The 18,674-nt window shown below is 31.6% G+C and overlaps 1 protein-coding gene across 1 annotated transcript in view; it reads left to right on the top strand.

Moving 5' to 3' along the window:
* The first annotated feature begins 426 nt into the window (after nt 1-426).
* The window catches only part of COL3A1 (collagen type III alpha 1 chain), a 39,546-nt gene continuing 21,298 nt past the window's right edge, over nt 427-18,674 (top strand). Inside the window, exons 1-14 of the mRNA XM_016149143.2 lie at nt 427-665; nt 10,192-10,394; nt 10,654-10,704; nt 11,133-11,246; nt 12,476-12,553; nt 14,325-14,378; nt 14,834-14,887; nt 15,664-15,717; nt 16,377-16,430; nt 16,583-16,636; nt 17,292-17,345; nt 17,814-17,858; nt 17,999-18,052; nt 18,507-18,551. Of these exons, the coding sequence (XP_016004629.2) occupies nt 581-665; nt 10,192-10,394; nt 10,654-10,704; nt 11,133-11,246; nt 12,476-12,553; nt 14,325-14,378; nt 14,834-14,887; nt 15,664-15,717; nt 16,377-16,430; nt 16,583-16,636; nt 17,292-17,345; nt 17,814-17,858; nt 17,999-18,052; nt 18,507-18,551 (999 nt within the window). The 5' untranslated portion in view covers nt 427-580. The remainder of the gene's footprint in view (nt 666-10,191; nt 10,395-10,653; nt 10,705-11,132; nt 11,247-12,475; nt 12,554-14,324; nt 14,379-14,833; nt 14,888-15,663; nt 15,718-16,376; nt 16,431-16,582; nt 16,637-17,291; nt 17,346-17,813; nt 17,859-17,998; nt 18,053-18,506; nt 18,552-18,674) is intronic.

Below are 18,674 nucleotides of genomic sequence, written 5' to 3'. Positions count from 1 at the left end.
AGTTCCCTTTTTAAATTGAGTTAGAGTGGAATCTGGCAAAATCCCAATATAAAATACTTCCAGGAAGATAAGGTTTGCAAATTAGCCATGCCCAAGCAAAGAGCATCAGGCACTTTCTCAAAATCATGTAATTGTTAAATGTTATAAGGGGAAATAAAAAAATACATACATTTAATTCTCTCATTAAAACACAAGGCAGAGTATTTTGATGTATACATTTAAGTTATACAAACATATATGTGACTAAAATATGTAACAAACTTATATGTAAACAGATGCATACAAGCTCCAGATGTGCTATTTTTCTTACTTTGTGGGTTGTGTCTTCTATAAGGGAAAAAGACATATTAATCATTTCTTTTACTGCTAAGGGGATGGGTGCTGCTCTCATATTTCAGAAAGGGGCTGGAAAGTGAGGGAAGCCAAACTTTTTCCTATTTAAGGCCAAAGCAAAAGAATCTCAGTGGCTGAGTTTTATGACGGGCCCGGTGCTGAAGGGCAGGGAACAACTGATGGTGCTACTTTGAACTGCTTTTCTTTCTCCTTTTCGCACAAAGAGTCTCATGTCTGATATTTAGACATGATGAGCTTTGTGCAAAAGGGGATCTGGTTACTTCTTGCTCTGCTTCATCCCACTGTTATTTTGGCACAACAGCTCCCGGAAGGTGAGTAGGTACTGATTTCAAGAAACTTTATGAGGTTTTTGTCTTAATTTCTCCTTGCAAATAGGTATAACGGGGAAATTAGTCTCCTAAAAGTTAATATCCTCTCTAAGCTCCCAATTTTGAAGCATAGAACTGACCATGATGGTGCTTTTCTCGCATTTGCTTAGAAAGAATATTGTCATTTTTATATTTAAAAGTTTTCCGGTTGTTTAAGATAAATATGTTCTTGTACTAACTCACTTTCATGTTAACGGCACTAGAAACCCTTAAAATGGCTTTTAAAAGTTCCCCTCCTGGATTGTTAACATCTTGGAATGCTTCCCTGGGCAGTCTGGAAGTTATTGGTCTCTTGTAATACCATCATGCTTTCCTTTGTATGCTGGATTCTTTGTAAGGATAGACTATCGAGCATTGTTTTTCCAATAAGGTAATGCATTTAAAAGATAGCATGCATTAATAGTACTCTAATGAAAATACTATACATTATTAGAATTACTGAATAGATTTCTAATGTAAAACGGCAACAAGATTATATTTTCAACCCTTTTAACAGGTTCAAACTGCTCAAAATCTTTCATGGTTCTTGTCTCTATTCTGTTTCAAGCACTTACATGGTTGATTAATATATATTTTCTAGTAGTTTGTTGTTAAAGGTCTAGTGTTTTACACATGTTCTATATTTTAACTACATTTGAATTAATAAAGAGACTATTTTTTAAATATATCAACAGGAAGGTTTAACTTTCTACAAACAAGGTAAAGACACTGGTATTGTTTGACTTTAAAAAGGTTGATCTGTTGTATTTTCTAATAAGTGCAGGCATTGGTTCTTGTGTGGTAATTCCCCCAAAACCACAATTTTCTTATTATTTGATTATGTAAAAATATTTCTTTTAATTCATATGTTTCTCTTAGTCACAAAAATACTGGAAAAATTGGAATACAAACTTTCATAGAAACATTTAAATGTTAAATTAGAAAAAATCATTGCACATCAATTTCTGTATGCACAAAATCAAAAATGTTTAAATTTAAACCCATGGTTTTTGCAAACATGGTGTCTGAAAGTGGTTTGCTTTTAGTACCAAATATCTTTGATGTCCTCACAGGTCATATGTATGTAAGTAAGTGGGAAACACCCAATGACATTTCAGTTATATTCGGCCCATGGCCACAAAAGAAAGGAAACATACATATTCCTTGTTCTTCTCATTTCCTCTCCCCCTTACTCTTTTCTCTCTCTCTCTTTCCCCTCCTTATCTCTCCACCTCTTTTGGCTCCTTTGTACATCTCCCCCCTTTTCATTCCTTCACTCATCGCCCCACCCCCTTCCTAAGGCAGCCCATCCCTTCTCTTCCCTCTTCCCTTCCTCTAGCACCCCTCCCACACCATCACGTGTCCTTCCTACTCCTCCATCTCTTTTCTTCTTTCCTCTTGCCTTCTCCCCCTTAATTTCCCTAGGATCCTCAATCCTTCATCCTCTTTCATTTCTCTCCACTTTTCCCTTGCCATTCTGTCCCTCCCAGAAGATGCTACAATTCTCAGTTCTTGGTTAGAATACCAAATGGCTGTTACCACACCCCGACCTTATTAAAAATTTTTGCAATTTTTCAGGCTCTTAGATTCTGATTTCGGGGGAATGGGGGAGGAATCACAGTTCCCAATTATTGAAAACACTGCAAACCTTTGGTGTTTAGTTCAAAGATTGACAAAATATTTGTAATTGCCTGGTGGTTATAATTTTTTATAAGCACTGTGGCTATTTTTCTTCTAGATCCAATTTTAGAGAGAAAAAGTATTTGATACCACATAAATTCTTTTTATTTTCCTTTTTTTCTTTAGCTGCAGAAAATAATAAATAGCTATGAAATTTTGCTGATATATTTGTGTGCTTTCAAGTTCAAAAGAAATTGAAAGGAATTGTTTTCATTTTATTGTTTTTGTTTATCATGAAAAAAATTAAGTATTTAAAGATAGGGCATCTTATGTTCCCTATAGGTTTTACAAGAAAATTCTGCTGGTGGATTAGCTTTGGAGAGGTTTCAGGAAGTGGCTGAGGCTGAATATGCAGCACCTGAGAACAGTCATATTTAGCTCTAGAGTATGGGTTTCTTACATGTGCCCTGAGAATACCAGAAACAGCACAGCCCTCATGAACACTAACTTCTAGTCTGCTCACATGAATTTTCTGGAACATAAAACATGTCCTCACAGAGAATTTTGATCTTCTTACAAATTTGTGAAAGTTCTATTTAATTCATGTTTTTTATTCCACCAGTGGAGAAATGTGGTCTGTTTTATATTTCCTGTAGTTTATAAACATGCCAAATTTTAAGCACAAAGACTCACCGCCTAGTGGCTGTCAGGCAGTTACATAACCAATGCCAACATAAAGGTTACACAGCTGGATTCTGTGTTTCATAATGAGATTTAAAAATATTACATGTATGAATTTTAAATATTAAACACTACATTCCTAAGAAAATAAGTATATTACTGATAAAATATTGCCAAACATATGTATTCACATACAATGGTAACAATATTTAAATATTATTCAGAAATGAGCTTGATATTATGGTCCTTTTCAAAATTTCACACATAACTATTCCATATATAACATATAATGACTTTTTCGAATGTGTTTCAAGTTTCTAATGTAGTCCTTATTTAACATAAGTATTTTAGCACTGCTTATCAGGTAGACAGATAAATGGATAGATATATATTACTAAATAATATTACTTAATTAGGACAAGGAGATCAACTTTATTTTAATTAAAAGGGTTTGAGCTTATATTTTGCTATTCTGATAATTCCACTGTAACAATAAACTATAGGTCTTTCATTGTTTTAGAATTACAAAACTGTAAATAGATGCAAAGAATCAGTTCTTTACTACAGGTTACAAGAGTCTATTTTCTATTATGCTTAACAAGAGAATTCGTAACAGACCAAGTAGCATTCAAGTTTTCTGTTTTTGTGTTGCCCCTAAAATTAAACATACTTAAGTAATGGAAAAAAAATCTAACATAAAATCACAAGAAATAATTGCAGTTTTAAGAGGAGAGAATGCATAATTGCTCACATATTTTAGTGTCAAGACATCTAACATGGATTCAGTGCTTTAGTTGGAATTAACGACTAGAAAATGTTAGAAATGAAATTCTGTTAAATCCTGGGTAATTAGAGAAAACAAAATATACATTAAATTCAGAGTATATGAATTTTCTTATTTTTGTAACAGTTTGTCATTGAAAGGAGATACTAAAATATCTGTGTGTGTGTGTGTGTGTGTGTGTGTGTGTGTATTCCTAGAAAATGTACAAGCTAATGAATTTCTAAAGGTGAAAAAAAAGTAGATGTTGCTTTCTGTTAAGCACTCAATTTTGAATTGCTAAATCTAATTTTTAAACAAGAAGATCACTTATGATTTAACCAGAAATTTTCTTCAGTTCTGTGATAATATAAATTCTAAGTAAATATAATGTTAAAACAAAATTTCGTGTTTTTCATTTACTATACCTGGCATTTCCTTATCACCTCCAGAGTATTCAGCATCCGATGATCTAAAGGCCTGTGGGTAAATACTGTGATTAAATTTTGGAATTAAACCTTTCAGTATTATAAGAGGCAGCAAAGCCTTTGGAACAATTCTGGGAGAGAAGAAAGTGTGATTACATGTCCTTTAACTAATTAAGCTTCTAAGATTGATGTCTTATCTACTAGTCTTATTTAAAAAACAAGAACCACTGGCTATAAGTTTTTCAAAAGTAAAGTTGAGACTAAAAGATAGCTTCTCAGAAAAGACCCTATTCCACACATACAGAGTTGTCATTCGGAGAAGAGTGCCATCTACCGAAACCCCATGGGTTTCACTGTGGATGACTTTTCCTTGATACAGAGTTCCAAAGATTTTGTAGCCCAGTTCTTTTATTTTGTAACATCAAATGATGTCACTGTCTTGAAGTGATTAAAGTGGATTGCTTAAGAGTTAAAGTTTAAACACAAAAGATGTTATTGCCTTTTCTGGACACGAAGAACATTTGTAAAGTTTCCAGGTCTACAATAACTTTCTGGAAACATCTCAGTGAACTGTTCCTTGTAAAATATTTTTCCTGGGAAAAAAGCTTAGTTCCATTGTTTTCTGCACTCAAAAAAAAAAAAGTGTATGTGATTAGTGGGGAGTCGTATGGTAGAAAAAATACAGTTTTCAAAGGGGATACTGCCTGTTTCATGTCAAGATGACAACGGAAAAAATGAGATAGATATTCGTACACAAATCATTTGTTAAATGTAGTTTGGGGAGTTATGTTAACCACCAGAATTTCTGTCTGTGCCTAATGAAAACACAGCAGAAAGTGGATTCCTTTCAGATTAACAAATCCCTGTATTTTCCATAACCGAGGTCAAGAACTGTAAGCTTAATGAACAAAATGAAAAATTCAAACAAGAGGGCAAAATTTTTAATGCTCAAAAGATTCAAAAATCAAAGATAAAGGAGTCAGAAACTATTAAAAATTAAATTTGCTTTGAAAATTCACAATGAGAAATTACTGCTTCAGCAAATGGCATTTATCTTTCTGCAACTTTTTCTATAGCATTTGGTGTGGAGGATGGCAAACAGGGACCATGTTTTTCAAGTTAATTAAAATCAGAGAAATACTCTTTGGAGCCTCAGTGTTCATAATGTCCAAATTTAGAAAAGAAGCTTTTAATGAAGTTAGAAGTTCATTAATATGAACTGTTTAGTGGCTATATTTTCTGAAAACCAATGTCTTAGACATCCTAACAAATATTTTCTGCATTGGATGCAGAAGCGTTACCTGTTCGTCCTTGTTGTTGCTGTTACTGTTGGAATTTTAATTCTCTCTGTATAGTAAAGGTATGCTAGGTTTTCCAGTCACAGTTTAATCCTGTTGGTGGTCTGGATGTCATTAAGGTGGCCTCGGAGATAAAACTCTGTTTCATAAGGTCAGAAGAAAATAAACAACAGAATTCAACTCCGGATGTTCTTGGTTTGAGACCAAATAGGAAAAGATATTCTATAGAAAACTGGTAACTCTTTTAAAAAATCTTCCTTTTTAGACTCTGATTTTAAGCTTTCAGGGTTTAGAAACCATTATGGGATAGAGCTGTGAAGTTGGTTCCTTTAATCCTACCCTGGCCTTTAAACTGCAGAAAGGGACTAGAATGTGGTTGGTTGTTAAGAGTGTCAAATTTAGGGACAGCTTTTCTAGATACAAATCTTAGCTTTACCCCTTACATATCACCTTGGGAAAATTACTTTATATCTCTGTGTCTCAGATTCCTCATCTGTAAATTGAGGATTACAATAGCACTTATGTCCTAGGGCTTTTGGGAAAATTAAATAAAATAGATATGCAAAGCACTCAGAACAGTGCCTACAACATAAGGGATGCAGTGCAAGCTCTGCCTAATATTAGTTTTACTAACACTGGAATATAACATTACTGTAAGGAAAAAATTAAAGTACTTAGTGACTTAGTGATAAGGAAGGTAAGATAAAATTTATAATAAAACAAGTAGAATATATGTTCTTTTCTATTCTTATAATTGTCACTAAGATTATATTATAATGTAATTGCTGATTGTTAGCTGTATAGTACTTTTAATTCTAATTCTCCATTTTATCTTTTGCAGGACAAAATATTAATCAACTTAAAGAAAATTTATAATTGGAGGCATAACAATCACATCTCTATAAGAATAAAATAAGAAAGTATCTAGAAATGATGATTCATAAACATTTGGGGGGTTTTAGGTGGGAACAAGAATAAGCAGAATCTACCTTGTCCATGTAAAACAACATTTTAAAATTGAAATTCTCCATCTTTAATGGTCTACAGATACTTCCTTCAAAGTATTTTTTGTTAACTAACATATCTTAACATATTCCAATAAATATAAAAGCAGCAGAAACATGTTAATAAAAATGTATGTTCTCCAAACATTACTGTCATTTAAAAGTCAAACATATTTTAGGTGGAAACTATATAAACTTGCACTTACAAAATATTCAACTTTCTAAAGTATCAGGAAAATAATGTTATGATGACTTACACATCATATCAATAAGAAGAGAAAAATATTAAACTTGTTACTCAAGCTAAATTAACAATTTGGATACTTTAGGGCATATTATTTTTACTCCAAAAATGGAATTATAGCAACATAATTTGCTTATTTTTTTGGTCACAACAATAAAATTAGCATAAACTAACACTTGAACATTAAAAAACATAAACAAGAGCTTTAAGTATATCTCAAAATATTAGATTATGTTACTTGGTTTTATTTTTCTCCAAAGTTCCAAAACAGAAAACTGGGATATAAAAGAAGTTAAGTAGATTATGTCATATACTAGCTTCACTTTATTTTGTAAGTTAGATCATGGTAAGCAGATGATTTCATCTAATGTGTTGATTGTGTGACCACAGAAAAATTTATTTCAGGACTGTGCTTTGTAATAATGAACAGAAACATCAAGTGGCATGAGAGGTGAAGTTTAAAATTAATTACAAATTGGAACAGGGAGACTTAGTTTAAACAATAAAAAAAAAAAAGAAGAAGAAAGTAATTGGAAAATCTATTACTTGTTCACTTTTTTAAAAAGTGCTCTAAAATAATTCAACTTTTATATTGAGAACTTTGTGTCTTAAAAAGCATAATGCACATGATTTCCAATAAAATTTAAAAACAGGATGCTTAATAAGCAATTTTCATTTATGTAACATTGGGTTTAATACAATTCTAACAAATTTGATTACAATTTTAACAAGTCCATGTTGTGCTCATTTATTTAATAATTTGCAGAGCAAATGGAAAATACTTATTTTTAGAGATGTGATAATACCTTCAATGAGACAAACATAGGAAGATAAATACATAGGGAAAATATGTTAATTTTAAGACACATTAAGAACATATTTAAAATTCGAGATGCTTGTTCATAGCTTTAACTGTTTTCCTCATTTGTCTTTAATATGCCATTAGTATTTAATAAGCAATTTCTTGTAACACAGGATACTCCTGTGTTAAACATGGAAGGATACTCCTGATCCAGAGACAGAGCTGAATCATTACTATAAACAAGTAGTTTTTTCCCTCAGCTTTACTGAAGTATCATTCACAAATAAAATTATATATATTTAAAGTGTATAATGTGATGATTTGATATACATTGTGAAATGATTACCACAATTAAATTCATTAATACAGCCATCACCACACACAGTTACCATTTTTTGTGTGTGTGGTGAAAACACTTAAGATCTAGTCTCTTGGCAAATTTTAAAGCATATGATACAATATTATTGCCTATAGTCAACATTCTGTACACTAGTGGTATTTTTAAGGAGGCTGGGAAGCCTATTATTAATGGGGAAATACTAAGCTAAAACTAATCTATTGGGACATTTCATATAAAATTAATTTAGAGAAAGTTTTTACATGATTCTTTTTATGAAAAAGAAGCCAATGCCAAGATCAAAGAAAGTATTTCATGCAATTTTATTGAACAGTCTTTCATCTCATTAAAACTTTCAGAACTTTTGTTAAAAGACACTGAACTTATTTCTTAAATTAATATGTCAGTTATGTTTACAGAATAATGTTTTTTATGCTTAGACCCTCATATTGTTATTGTTCACAAAATGAAAAAGATTGTGTTTCTCTGAAGCATATCTTTCATAACACCATTTAAATAAGCCTACTTCATTTGCATTAGGTAAGCATTTGGCATTCAGCTTTTATCCTCACTAAGTATAAAGGAATGTTTCCTTAAAAGCTTAGACAATATTGTTTCCCAGTTGTTCTCATGTATCTGTTTCAAACATGGAAGAGAAACTAGAATAACTTTTTTAAATAAATAGATTCTTTCCCACTTACTTAAAATTGCAATAAAACAATCATGCTTTCTTTTATTAGCTATAGACCACATTGGATAATTGGAACATAAAGAATAAACTTTTAAACTTCTTTGACTCAATTAAGGGTTTTGCACAAGATCACGAAAGTTGTATCTGCACACATAAATGGAAACAAGGAGTAGAGGCAGTTTTAGAATACTGTAGTCTATAGGTTTTGAAATTCTCCTTTTCTTTGAAGTTTTACTAAACCAGCTGAACCTGTAAACCCAAAGTATTTAGCATGAACCTAAATCATTATTACATCAGATATGGAAAAGATATAGAAATGGGAACTTAAAAAGGCGATCGTAATGGCCATTTGTAGTATCCAGATGTAAGAACCGTGGGACCCACTCAAAGGCTTCTTGACACAAGGCAGCAAAAAATTGTCAACTACCTACCTCCTCCAAGAGGGTCACTTTCAGCAGACATTTTAAAGATCTAGGCTCTGAGAAAATAAAATTTTACTTTGCACAAAAATACAAATACTGAACAGTATATCATTCATTGTTTACAAAAATATTTGCAGCTCTTTAGAAACTAATTTGTTTACTCAATTACTGGCAAGCTATTATAGAAATCCTCAAGAACTGAAGTTTTATTTAACCATAATCCATAGCTAATGCTTTAAGAATTGAGGCCAGATTATATTTTGGCAACCCCTGAAATGATTCATTCATAATAGCTGCTGAAATTTCAGTACCTTACATATAATTAGGAAATAGTCTAAAATTTTGGTTGAAGCAAATTTTTGACCATTTTTAAAAAGCCACAAAAACACTTGGTCATGATTCATATTTTTCCTATTACTATTACTTATTTCTTGTGAATATTTATTTATTTATTTATCTATCTATCTATCTATTTATTTATTTATTTATTTTTGTGATTTGGAGACCTATTTATATCCATATGGGATATTCAGTATATTATGTCATAGCATGTAGTCCTGCTGCTAATAGCAAACACAGCTAACAATGATATTAAATATATACAATAAGCTTTGTTAAAGTTTTCCCAGGAAATCTGGAAGAATGTTATGCTGCCAAGAGTATCCGAGTTTTCCCCCGAATTTCTCAACTAGGTTAATAAAATCCAGAAGTCTTCAGAAGTAATGACAAAATTATCTTTATAGTTTAATGCTCCCATCTACTGTTAAAGCAAAGAATAGCAATTGGGTAGAAAAACTGATTTTCAACTGCACGGTTAATAAATAAATGTTTAAATGTTTGTATGATTTCCACTGGTGTTAAATTCTTACCATAAATGAAATAAAATACTTACTGGCCTTAAGGAAAATTTACTATGGTGTGCCAATGTGATGTTAATAAGTAGATTTGGTATTTTAAGCAATCTCTTATTACTTAATAAATTATATAGAGAAAATATGATACTCTTGGTGCTTTAATTTATAGATTTTTTCTTGTATAAACATGCTGACAAGAACACACTCACGAATTAGCTTAATGAAAGGGAGAAATTATTTGTTTCAAAGTATCTCCACTTTGGCTATTGAAAATAGTCATGACAGCATAACGAAAAACACATTTCAGCAAAACATAAGAAAATATCACACGATCTTACTTATTTTTCAGTTGTTGATGGAGGATGCTCCCATCTCGGTCAGTCCTATGCGGATAGAGATGTCTGGAAGCCAGAACCATGCCAAATATGCGTCTGTGACTCAGGATCTGTTCTCTGCGATGACATAATATGTGACGACCAAGAATTAGACTGTCCCAACCCAGAGATCCCATTTGGAGAATGTTGCGCAGTTTGCCCACAGCCTCCAACAGCTGTGAGTTTAAAGAAAATCTGTACATCTTCAAGATTTATATTTAAACACATAAATAGTTCCTATATTATAGGAGCTTGAAAAGAAATGACAGTAATGTCTGTCAAACAATCTTGTCGGTGTTATGTATAACAGGTAACCATCCAGTTTAAAACTATGGATTTGTCGTGATTTGGGATAAGAAATAATTATGCAAATTGGGACATATTTCTTGGGAAATTGCTCTTGTATCTTTTTTAATCTGTTTATTTTCCATTTTTAGCCTACTCGCCCTCCTAATGGCCACGGACCTCAAGGCCCCAAGGGAGATCCAGTAAGTAATTAAATTAGTGGAATAAAATTAGTTCTTTGAGTAATTTGGTTTTTTGTCTAATAGCTTTTCCATATTTGAATTTCGTCATTCATAGATTTCCTTGAGTAACATATATTTAAATAATGACACAAAATAACTTAAACTGAGAATCTGTAATTGTACATGTAAAGATTCCAGTTTCCCACAATTTATATGAGGTTTTCATTCCCATTATCAATTTGAAAAATAAAGTATAGGACAATAAACAAAGGAATAAATGACACTGAAATTATTCACATGATTTGGTGAAAAATGTGTATATTCCCAAGAAAATGTTTCACTTATATTGATTTCTCATATTATAAAGCAGATAAGCTGCAATTGATAATGATTCTGAGTCACTAAGACTTTTCTCTGTTTCATTAATTTTTATCTATGACTTTTTTTAGGGCCCTCCTGGTATTCCTGGGAGAAATGGTGATCCTGGTATTCCAGGACAACCAGGTTCCCCTGGTTCTCCTGGCCCCCCTGGAATCTGTGAATCGTGCCCCACTGGTAGTCAGGTAATAAATTCCATGACAAAAAAAAAAAACCTTTAAAACTATCTACTTCATTTCCTTTTCTTTATCCTATATTACATCTAACTTTTGTGGGTTCCTTATATATATATTCTTTGATTTTATATATTTAACAAATTCTTATTTAGTGCTAAGAGTGCTGGGCACTGTTCTAAGTACTTTATAAATATTTACATTTCCTCATAATGCTAATGCTATTGCTACTATATCTTTGCAAAATTTTCCAAATTCTCAGCAAGAATGTTGAGAAATGCACAATCAACCCCTGAAAGAATTAACCCAGAGAATACAGGAATTGCTGCAACTGTACTTATTCTGTTTATAATCCCAATAGTAAAACTTCTGAAAGTTTGAACAAAAAGCAGTTAAAGAGCTGTGAATACTTTTATAGCCTTCAAGTCAACATTACTCAAGTCTGTGCAACTACTCTTGCCAAGCCTTCAGAGTACAGCTCCTCTTAAAGAGAATGTAAAACAATTAACCAAACAAATAAAACAAAATTTCTGCTATGTTGGAGTTAGGGGAAATTAGAAAACAAATCTAAAAATCACTAGGAGTTTTTTTAAAATGACTTCTCAAATATCAATTCAAAAGAAAGCAAAGGCTATTGTCTAACTTATTCTTATCCTGGTACCAAAGAGAACCCATTGCTGGGCCTACCATTCAAAATAGAATAATCTTCAAAGAAGTCCAATAAACACATGAGTCTTTCTATTATTCTTATGCTTATTTTTCATGAGAATATTTATTTTTTGGTGAATCTGTTCAGCATATTAACCAGAAGCAAGAGGATATAGCTTTTACTTGCATCTTTAACTGTTAGGAAAATAATTTGACTTTTTTTTTTTTCTCAAAATGAGAAGGTCAGGTCGTATTCTCTCAAGGCTCTTTCAGCCTCAAACAGTCTATGATCTTATGGTTCTAATGCTGTAGATATCACTTAGAAATAATATTTTGGGTAAGAGCCTATAAGAACAAATTATTTGGGATTAACATCACATACAGTTAGTTGAACGATTTGTGTATTGCATAAGCAAGTATTTCTGTAGGATATCTAAAGCTACAGAGAGAGAGGTAATTAAATACATACCACGTACTCTGGCATTCAGAAAGTTTATATCAATCAATAGTAAATGTTGCATGCACTTCTAAATGTTTTTGAAATGAACATTATATATCAAAATGATCATATCTATCTGGTCTCTTTGCTACAGAACTATTCTCCCCAGTTTGAGTCATACGATGTTAAGGCTGGAGTAGGAGGAGCAGCCGCAGGATATCCCGGACCAGCTGTATGTATAAGTGTTTCTCTGCATTTTAGAGCATTATTGAGCCTTCCAGTTTGTTAAATCTTGGATGATTTTTCTACTAGTATTATCATAGAGTTCTACTAGTATTATCACAGAGTTGTACAAAATAGCTTATTCTCTATCAAGTCTGGGAAGGAAAATAGGATTATCATGATCCTTCTCTCTTAACTCATTTTTTCCTAACTGCCTCTCTTCATGCCTGTTTTCCAATTCATTTCTTCTTTATGCAACAATCTATACCAGAGGCCCACCTGCCTTTATGCTTAGGTCTCACACTCATATGTTCCCTAACTTCAACCGAATGTTATTTTTTGTTTCCACTTTTCTCTTTCTCACTTAAGTTGTTCAGAATCTTCTTCTAAAATCTTTCCATTAATTAAACGTTACTTTCTAGATGACATTTTGAGTGATGAAGTCCAATATCACAATCTATCTTGCCTCAAATTCTGAAATAAAAATACGATTATTTCCAGAATTCATCAAGTCTTTAAGTTTACCTATTGCAAATGATAGTTATTCACACTGTGCCCAAAAGGTTTCTCTCAGTGTAAATGACCTAGAGTTTTTATAGCAAATAGCAAAAAGCACTGAAACTTGGGCATCGTACACATGATGCATGTTGGCCCATGTAAATGACCCTTGTAGACAGCCTTTCAGGAGAAGCAACAGTAGGGAAGTTTATCACTTCACTGCCAGGGAAAGGTATGTAAGAGTAAACCAAACATGACGCTAGATTCTTGGGGCTATGGAGGATTGCTGCCTAGATCATTGGACCCCATATTTGTGACTTCTAAAACTGGAGGAGACAAACTTTTAACTAATAGATCCAAATGAGAAGTTAAAAAAAAATTCTTAAAATTGGTATATGGTAAATTGTGAAAGGAGAATTTTGAAAATCTCTAATGTTTTCAGGGTTGTGATTTTTTTTTTGTATCTTTCAAAGCCAGAAGAATTGTATTAACGAAGTAAACATCTGGTCTTACTCAACTACACTCACAATATAAATCCCATTTCTCAATCAGATATAAAGTTTTTCACTAAAAAAAAATTAAAAAGCCACTACTTATTAACATTCCAAAAAAAAGTTATGAGAAAATTTAATTAAAAACTAAAGTTTTATAAATTTATTAATAATCTTTAGAAATAGCAGGTTACGAAACTGAAAATTTCCTAGTTTAATCTGTAGTTCTGAAAAATGATAAATCTGTTGGTTATAATTGTAATCCATTGTTATCCCATACATTGATAATTCTCATATGCGTATCTAAATTTTCTTGTCAACATAACTCAATGATGTAGTTAAGAATTTGGGGGTTGATTTACACCATTAGTTTTAGAAATGGGGGGTATAGTATACAGATAAGTACTTTTCTACAAGAGGCAAAAAGAGCTTCTTCACCAGTACCAGTATCCTAATATTGAAGGGATTTTTATAGTTTTTTGCATGGATTTTTCCAGATTTTGAGTCTCCTTTTTCAGGCCAACATTTTATAGTAGTTGCCAGTTATTTTTATTGATTTTGTAGGAATTTCATTTAGCATGACATTTTTGTAATATCTTCATTGTGAATCTAATACAATTAATCATATTTGAATGTAATCATACTCTTGAATGTAATAGTTATGTAATAAGGTAGGTTGTTCACATTTTTAAAGATGTCAGAATCATTAAACAGAGGCATCTCTTTGATGCCTGAATAAAGTATATTTCAGATACATTTATTTTGTGTTTATCCTTCAAATTTACATTCCAGGGTCCCCCAGGCCCTCCTGGTCCTCCTGGTGCATCTGGTCATCCTGGCTCCCCTGTAAGTATAGCCATTAGTGGTGTTTTTTTCTTCATTCATATTATATAAATCAAGTTAAAACAGATATTGCTGTAATTTAGCTCTGTCAGCATATATAATCCTAATTAAGTAGATAAGTAATGACCAAGAAACTATCATTCCTTCAAAGATGTTGGGGTTTCACATTTAATTCCTTTCCACCAACTACTATTAGAAATGAAAACTTTGGTAAAATTAAACCACATGTTTAATTTGCATGTGTATGACTCCAATTTTAAAACAATTCAATTTTAATGGAATTAAGTGGATGAAATGGAAGAAGTTAACTTTATTCGGGTCTGAAGAGTTTGATTTTAATCTTTATAAACTGAAATAAAATTTGCTGACTACATTTAAAAATCCTGATTTCATACTATCTTCCAAATGTAAATAAATCATGTACTTTTAAAATATTTACATATTATTTTGCCCACCAGGGTTCTCCAGGATACCAAGGTCCCCCTGGTGAACCTGGGCAAGCTGGTCCTTCAGTAAGTAACAATTATAACTATATTTAATATATTGACAATTCTATATAAAAACCATCTTCATTTTATTAAACATGATTAACGGTCTCTACAAAATATAGATTAAATTATGCTCATATTTTAAAATAAGAAATGATATTTTTACAATAGATGAACTGGTTTCAAAGATCTTTTGGACTCTGAATGATTTAAATATCTCAGGACACTTACTATTTAACCTAGAAATTCTCTGGCTAATTAGCCATCACAATGTTCCAATTCCTAGTATGGATATAAATCCTCTCTCTCTTAAACATAGATTTAATTTTTCATTTTTCTACAGCCACTCAATTCATCTTCATATCTATTCTTCTGATATATAATTTTAAAAACTTAATTTACTATAAATAAACATAATCTACTAGCATTCTCCAAGAAAGCATGCTGTATAAGCAAGCAAGAAGTTATTTTAATATTTTAAAATATTTGGAAATATCTATATTTTTAAAAATTCAATATCTCAAAAATGTAAAAGTGCATTTGCATTTATAAATACACTTGTTATATAAAACATAGATGCATGATGTTTTTAATTTCCATTAAAAATAAGTTTAACAAGCAGTAAAAACTGAATATGATATAGGCATAACATTAACTCAATGCATCATTGAGATGGTGAGAAATTTTGAGAATATTTTTCAAAAGGAGTTTTTTCCAGGAATACACATAATATATAATAATAAATTACCTGTAACAGAAAAATCTACAGATTTATTTGTTCTTTATTTTCTTGTTTTCAGGGCCCTCCAGGACCTCCTGGTGCTATGGGTCCATCTGGTCCTGCTGGAAAAGATGTACGTTTTTAAAGAGTGAATGGGGATACTACAAAATTCAACTTGGAATATTCTAAACAGCATATACCATATGCTGAAATTTCAGAGGAACAACCTTACTCAAATATCATTAACATTTTCATGACATTTTAGCTTATATTACTCTTCGAATATCTATATTGTATTTTCATAACTACATATGCCATTTATTAAATTCAAACTAGTAGAACCCCCAAATGTGCTACTTAACTCTGTCAAGAAGACCCACTCAGTGACTATGCCACTTAAAAGGAGGAGAAATAAGTTTTTTCTCTCTTACTCTTGTAATGAAGAAATTGATATCTGTACATTATGAATTTCGAAATTATAAATGCCTTTAATATTATGCTATTCTTCCTCTCACATTTAATTTCTAATTACAAATTCTTCTCGTTGGATTGAGAGGTGGTCATAATATTTTGGTTATGAAAAATGCCTGCATTATTCACAAGTTTACATCGAGGTGGGAGAAGTCTTTCTCATTCCTTCCATTAAGAAAGTTAATCTCACAATTACATGTTTAACCTAACCACTTTCATAAATCCCTGGTGTGAAAAAATGCAAATTAATCACTTCACTAATTGGCTACAATGTATTTTCTCTTATAAAAACATCTATGTATCATTTATTTCTCCACCTAGGGGGAATCAGGAAGACCCGGACGAACTGGAGAACGAGGATTGCCTGGACCTCCTGTAAGTCCTCAGCATCCACTTGATTAATTGAAGTAATGCTTGAAAATCATTATATAATTAAATTGGACTAAACTTAACTAGAAGGCATTTTACTATTGGATTGTGATTCTACTTGAAGGTTTATTAAAATCTTTTCTATTCATTATTTTTAGGGTATGAAAGGTCCCGCTGGCATGCCTGGATTCCCTGGTATGAAAGGACACAGAGTAAGTAGAGGTTCTAAACTGACTATAAACTGTTTCATCTGACAACGTTAATTGCCTAACCAATATTATTGGACCATTGAATATGTGCCAGAAATGGTTGATTCTGACAACTAGTTTGATTTTTTTTGTCTTAAAATTTATTTGTTGACCAAACTAGTTAATTTACACAAAGTGAATGAGCTGATTTTAAGTGTATAAAAATGTTTGAGGAAGAAAAATTTAATTTTCTTATCACCATCGTCAGGAAAAAAAACATAAAAATATATTGAGAACTGTGTTACTCATTGACTTAGTCAATATGACTTACAGATCTAATCAAGCAACTTTATTCTCTGCAAAGCATTAAGTAGATTCAAGCAATTGTGCTCAAAATCTATCAGCTTAATAGAAATAAAATCTATGAAACTGACATATTTGTTACTCAAAGTTAAAGCAACTTCCTAATTGGACTAAATTTTACTTTCTGATTAGTTCAGACAGTTCACTATACAGTCAATATTCATATCTTTAATTCATTTAAAGGAATGTTAAATTATTTAAGTGAATGTTAAAAATATTTCTATGTGAAGCAGCTAGTTAATTCAACATAAAGTTTTCAACTATTCAGTATTATTAACAGATTTTAATATTTTTACTATTTTTATACATTTCATAGGGCTTCGATGGACGAAATGGAGAAAAGGGTGAAACAGGTGCTCCTGGATTAAAGGTGAATCACAACAAAATCACATTATCATAAATGAATTTACTTAAATATTGTAGCTATATCTAAAATTTATATTTTGGCTTTTAACTTTTTCTGAAATTCACTACCATTTTTTATTTTAAGAGCTGAATAGAAGTGACTAATTGAGATGTTCTGTTAAAGCTTTCATGAAAGCTGATAACTTGAACTGTTTAGAGTAGAAATAATCGATCATCCCTGAGTGACTTATTGATTACTTCTGTTTGGTCCTCAAATTTTTTAAATATGTAAATTGAGATCTCTGGTAAATAAAATATTTGCTAAAAAATTTTATATTTTTAAAATGCATATCTTTTTCTCCAGTGCCATAACTTTTTTATATTATGACTTAAGAACTCTTGAAATTGTATTTAATTTTTAAAAGATAAAAATTTTAAAGAATAAAAATTTTCTTTCTGTTATTCAAAATGGTAACACATATAATGTTTCTAGGGCGAAAATGGTCTTCCAGGTGAAAACGGAGCTCCTGGACCCATGGTAATTATGCTTCTTATCATATAATTTTTAGTTTTACTATTAACCTCTATCTAACTGCAAACTTGTCTTTCTCCCTCAGCAACTGTTATTACACATGTTAAATTTAAAGTATGACCATACTTTTCAATTTTATTCTGTAGGGTCCAAGAGGGACTCCTGGTGAGAGAGGACGGCCAGGACTTCCAGGAGCAGCAGTGAGTATTGTTACCAAAATAGCACACTTACAACCCAGACTCACTGATAAGTGTCTCCGCCATGTTTTCAGGCTGTGACAACCTGTAAAACATTTCTTTTCTATAAAATTGCACTTAAAGTCACCTCCATCAAACGTTAGCCATACTTACAGGGAAACAAGTATTTCATAGTCATTATTCCTGTTGAGGATATTTTTTAAGTATTAACTTTGTATATGTTTTAGAGCCATTAATTCACATTTAGTTTTTAAAATACAGAATCCTATCCTTTTACATTAGATCGTTGGTATATATATATACAGATTTCAACAAGCTAAATATGTATAATTAGTAGCACATTTCAATATACTTGAGGAAAAATCAACTCGACTGAGTTGGAATTTTTAGTCAAAATATTACTTGTCACCAGACTTTTAGAATTAAGTAGATGTTTAAGATAAATTTTTATTTTTAGGGGGCTCGAGGTAATGATGGTGCTCGAGGAAGTGACGGACAACCAGTAAGTAATTTTTTATCTAACCTAATTTGCTTCAGGGTAATGAGAGATTATGGGTTGTGGAATATTGGAATAATATGGATTAGAGACTCAAAACTCACCATGGTTCATAAACATCCTATTCAA

The sequence above is a fragment of the Rousettus aegyptiacus genome, unplaced genomic scaffold (genome assembly GCF_014176215.1).
Source record: "Rousettus aegyptiacus isolate mRouAeg1 unplaced genomic scaffold, mRouAeg1.p scaffold_m13_p_2, whole genome shotgun sequence".
Classification (NCBI taxonomy): domain Eukaryota; kingdom Metazoa; phylum Chordata; class Mammalia; order Chiroptera; family Pteropodidae; genus Rousettus; species Rousettus aegyptiacus.
The sequence above is the reverse complement of the archived record's forward strand: the minus strand, read 5'-3'. Positions and strand labels throughout refer to the sequence as shown.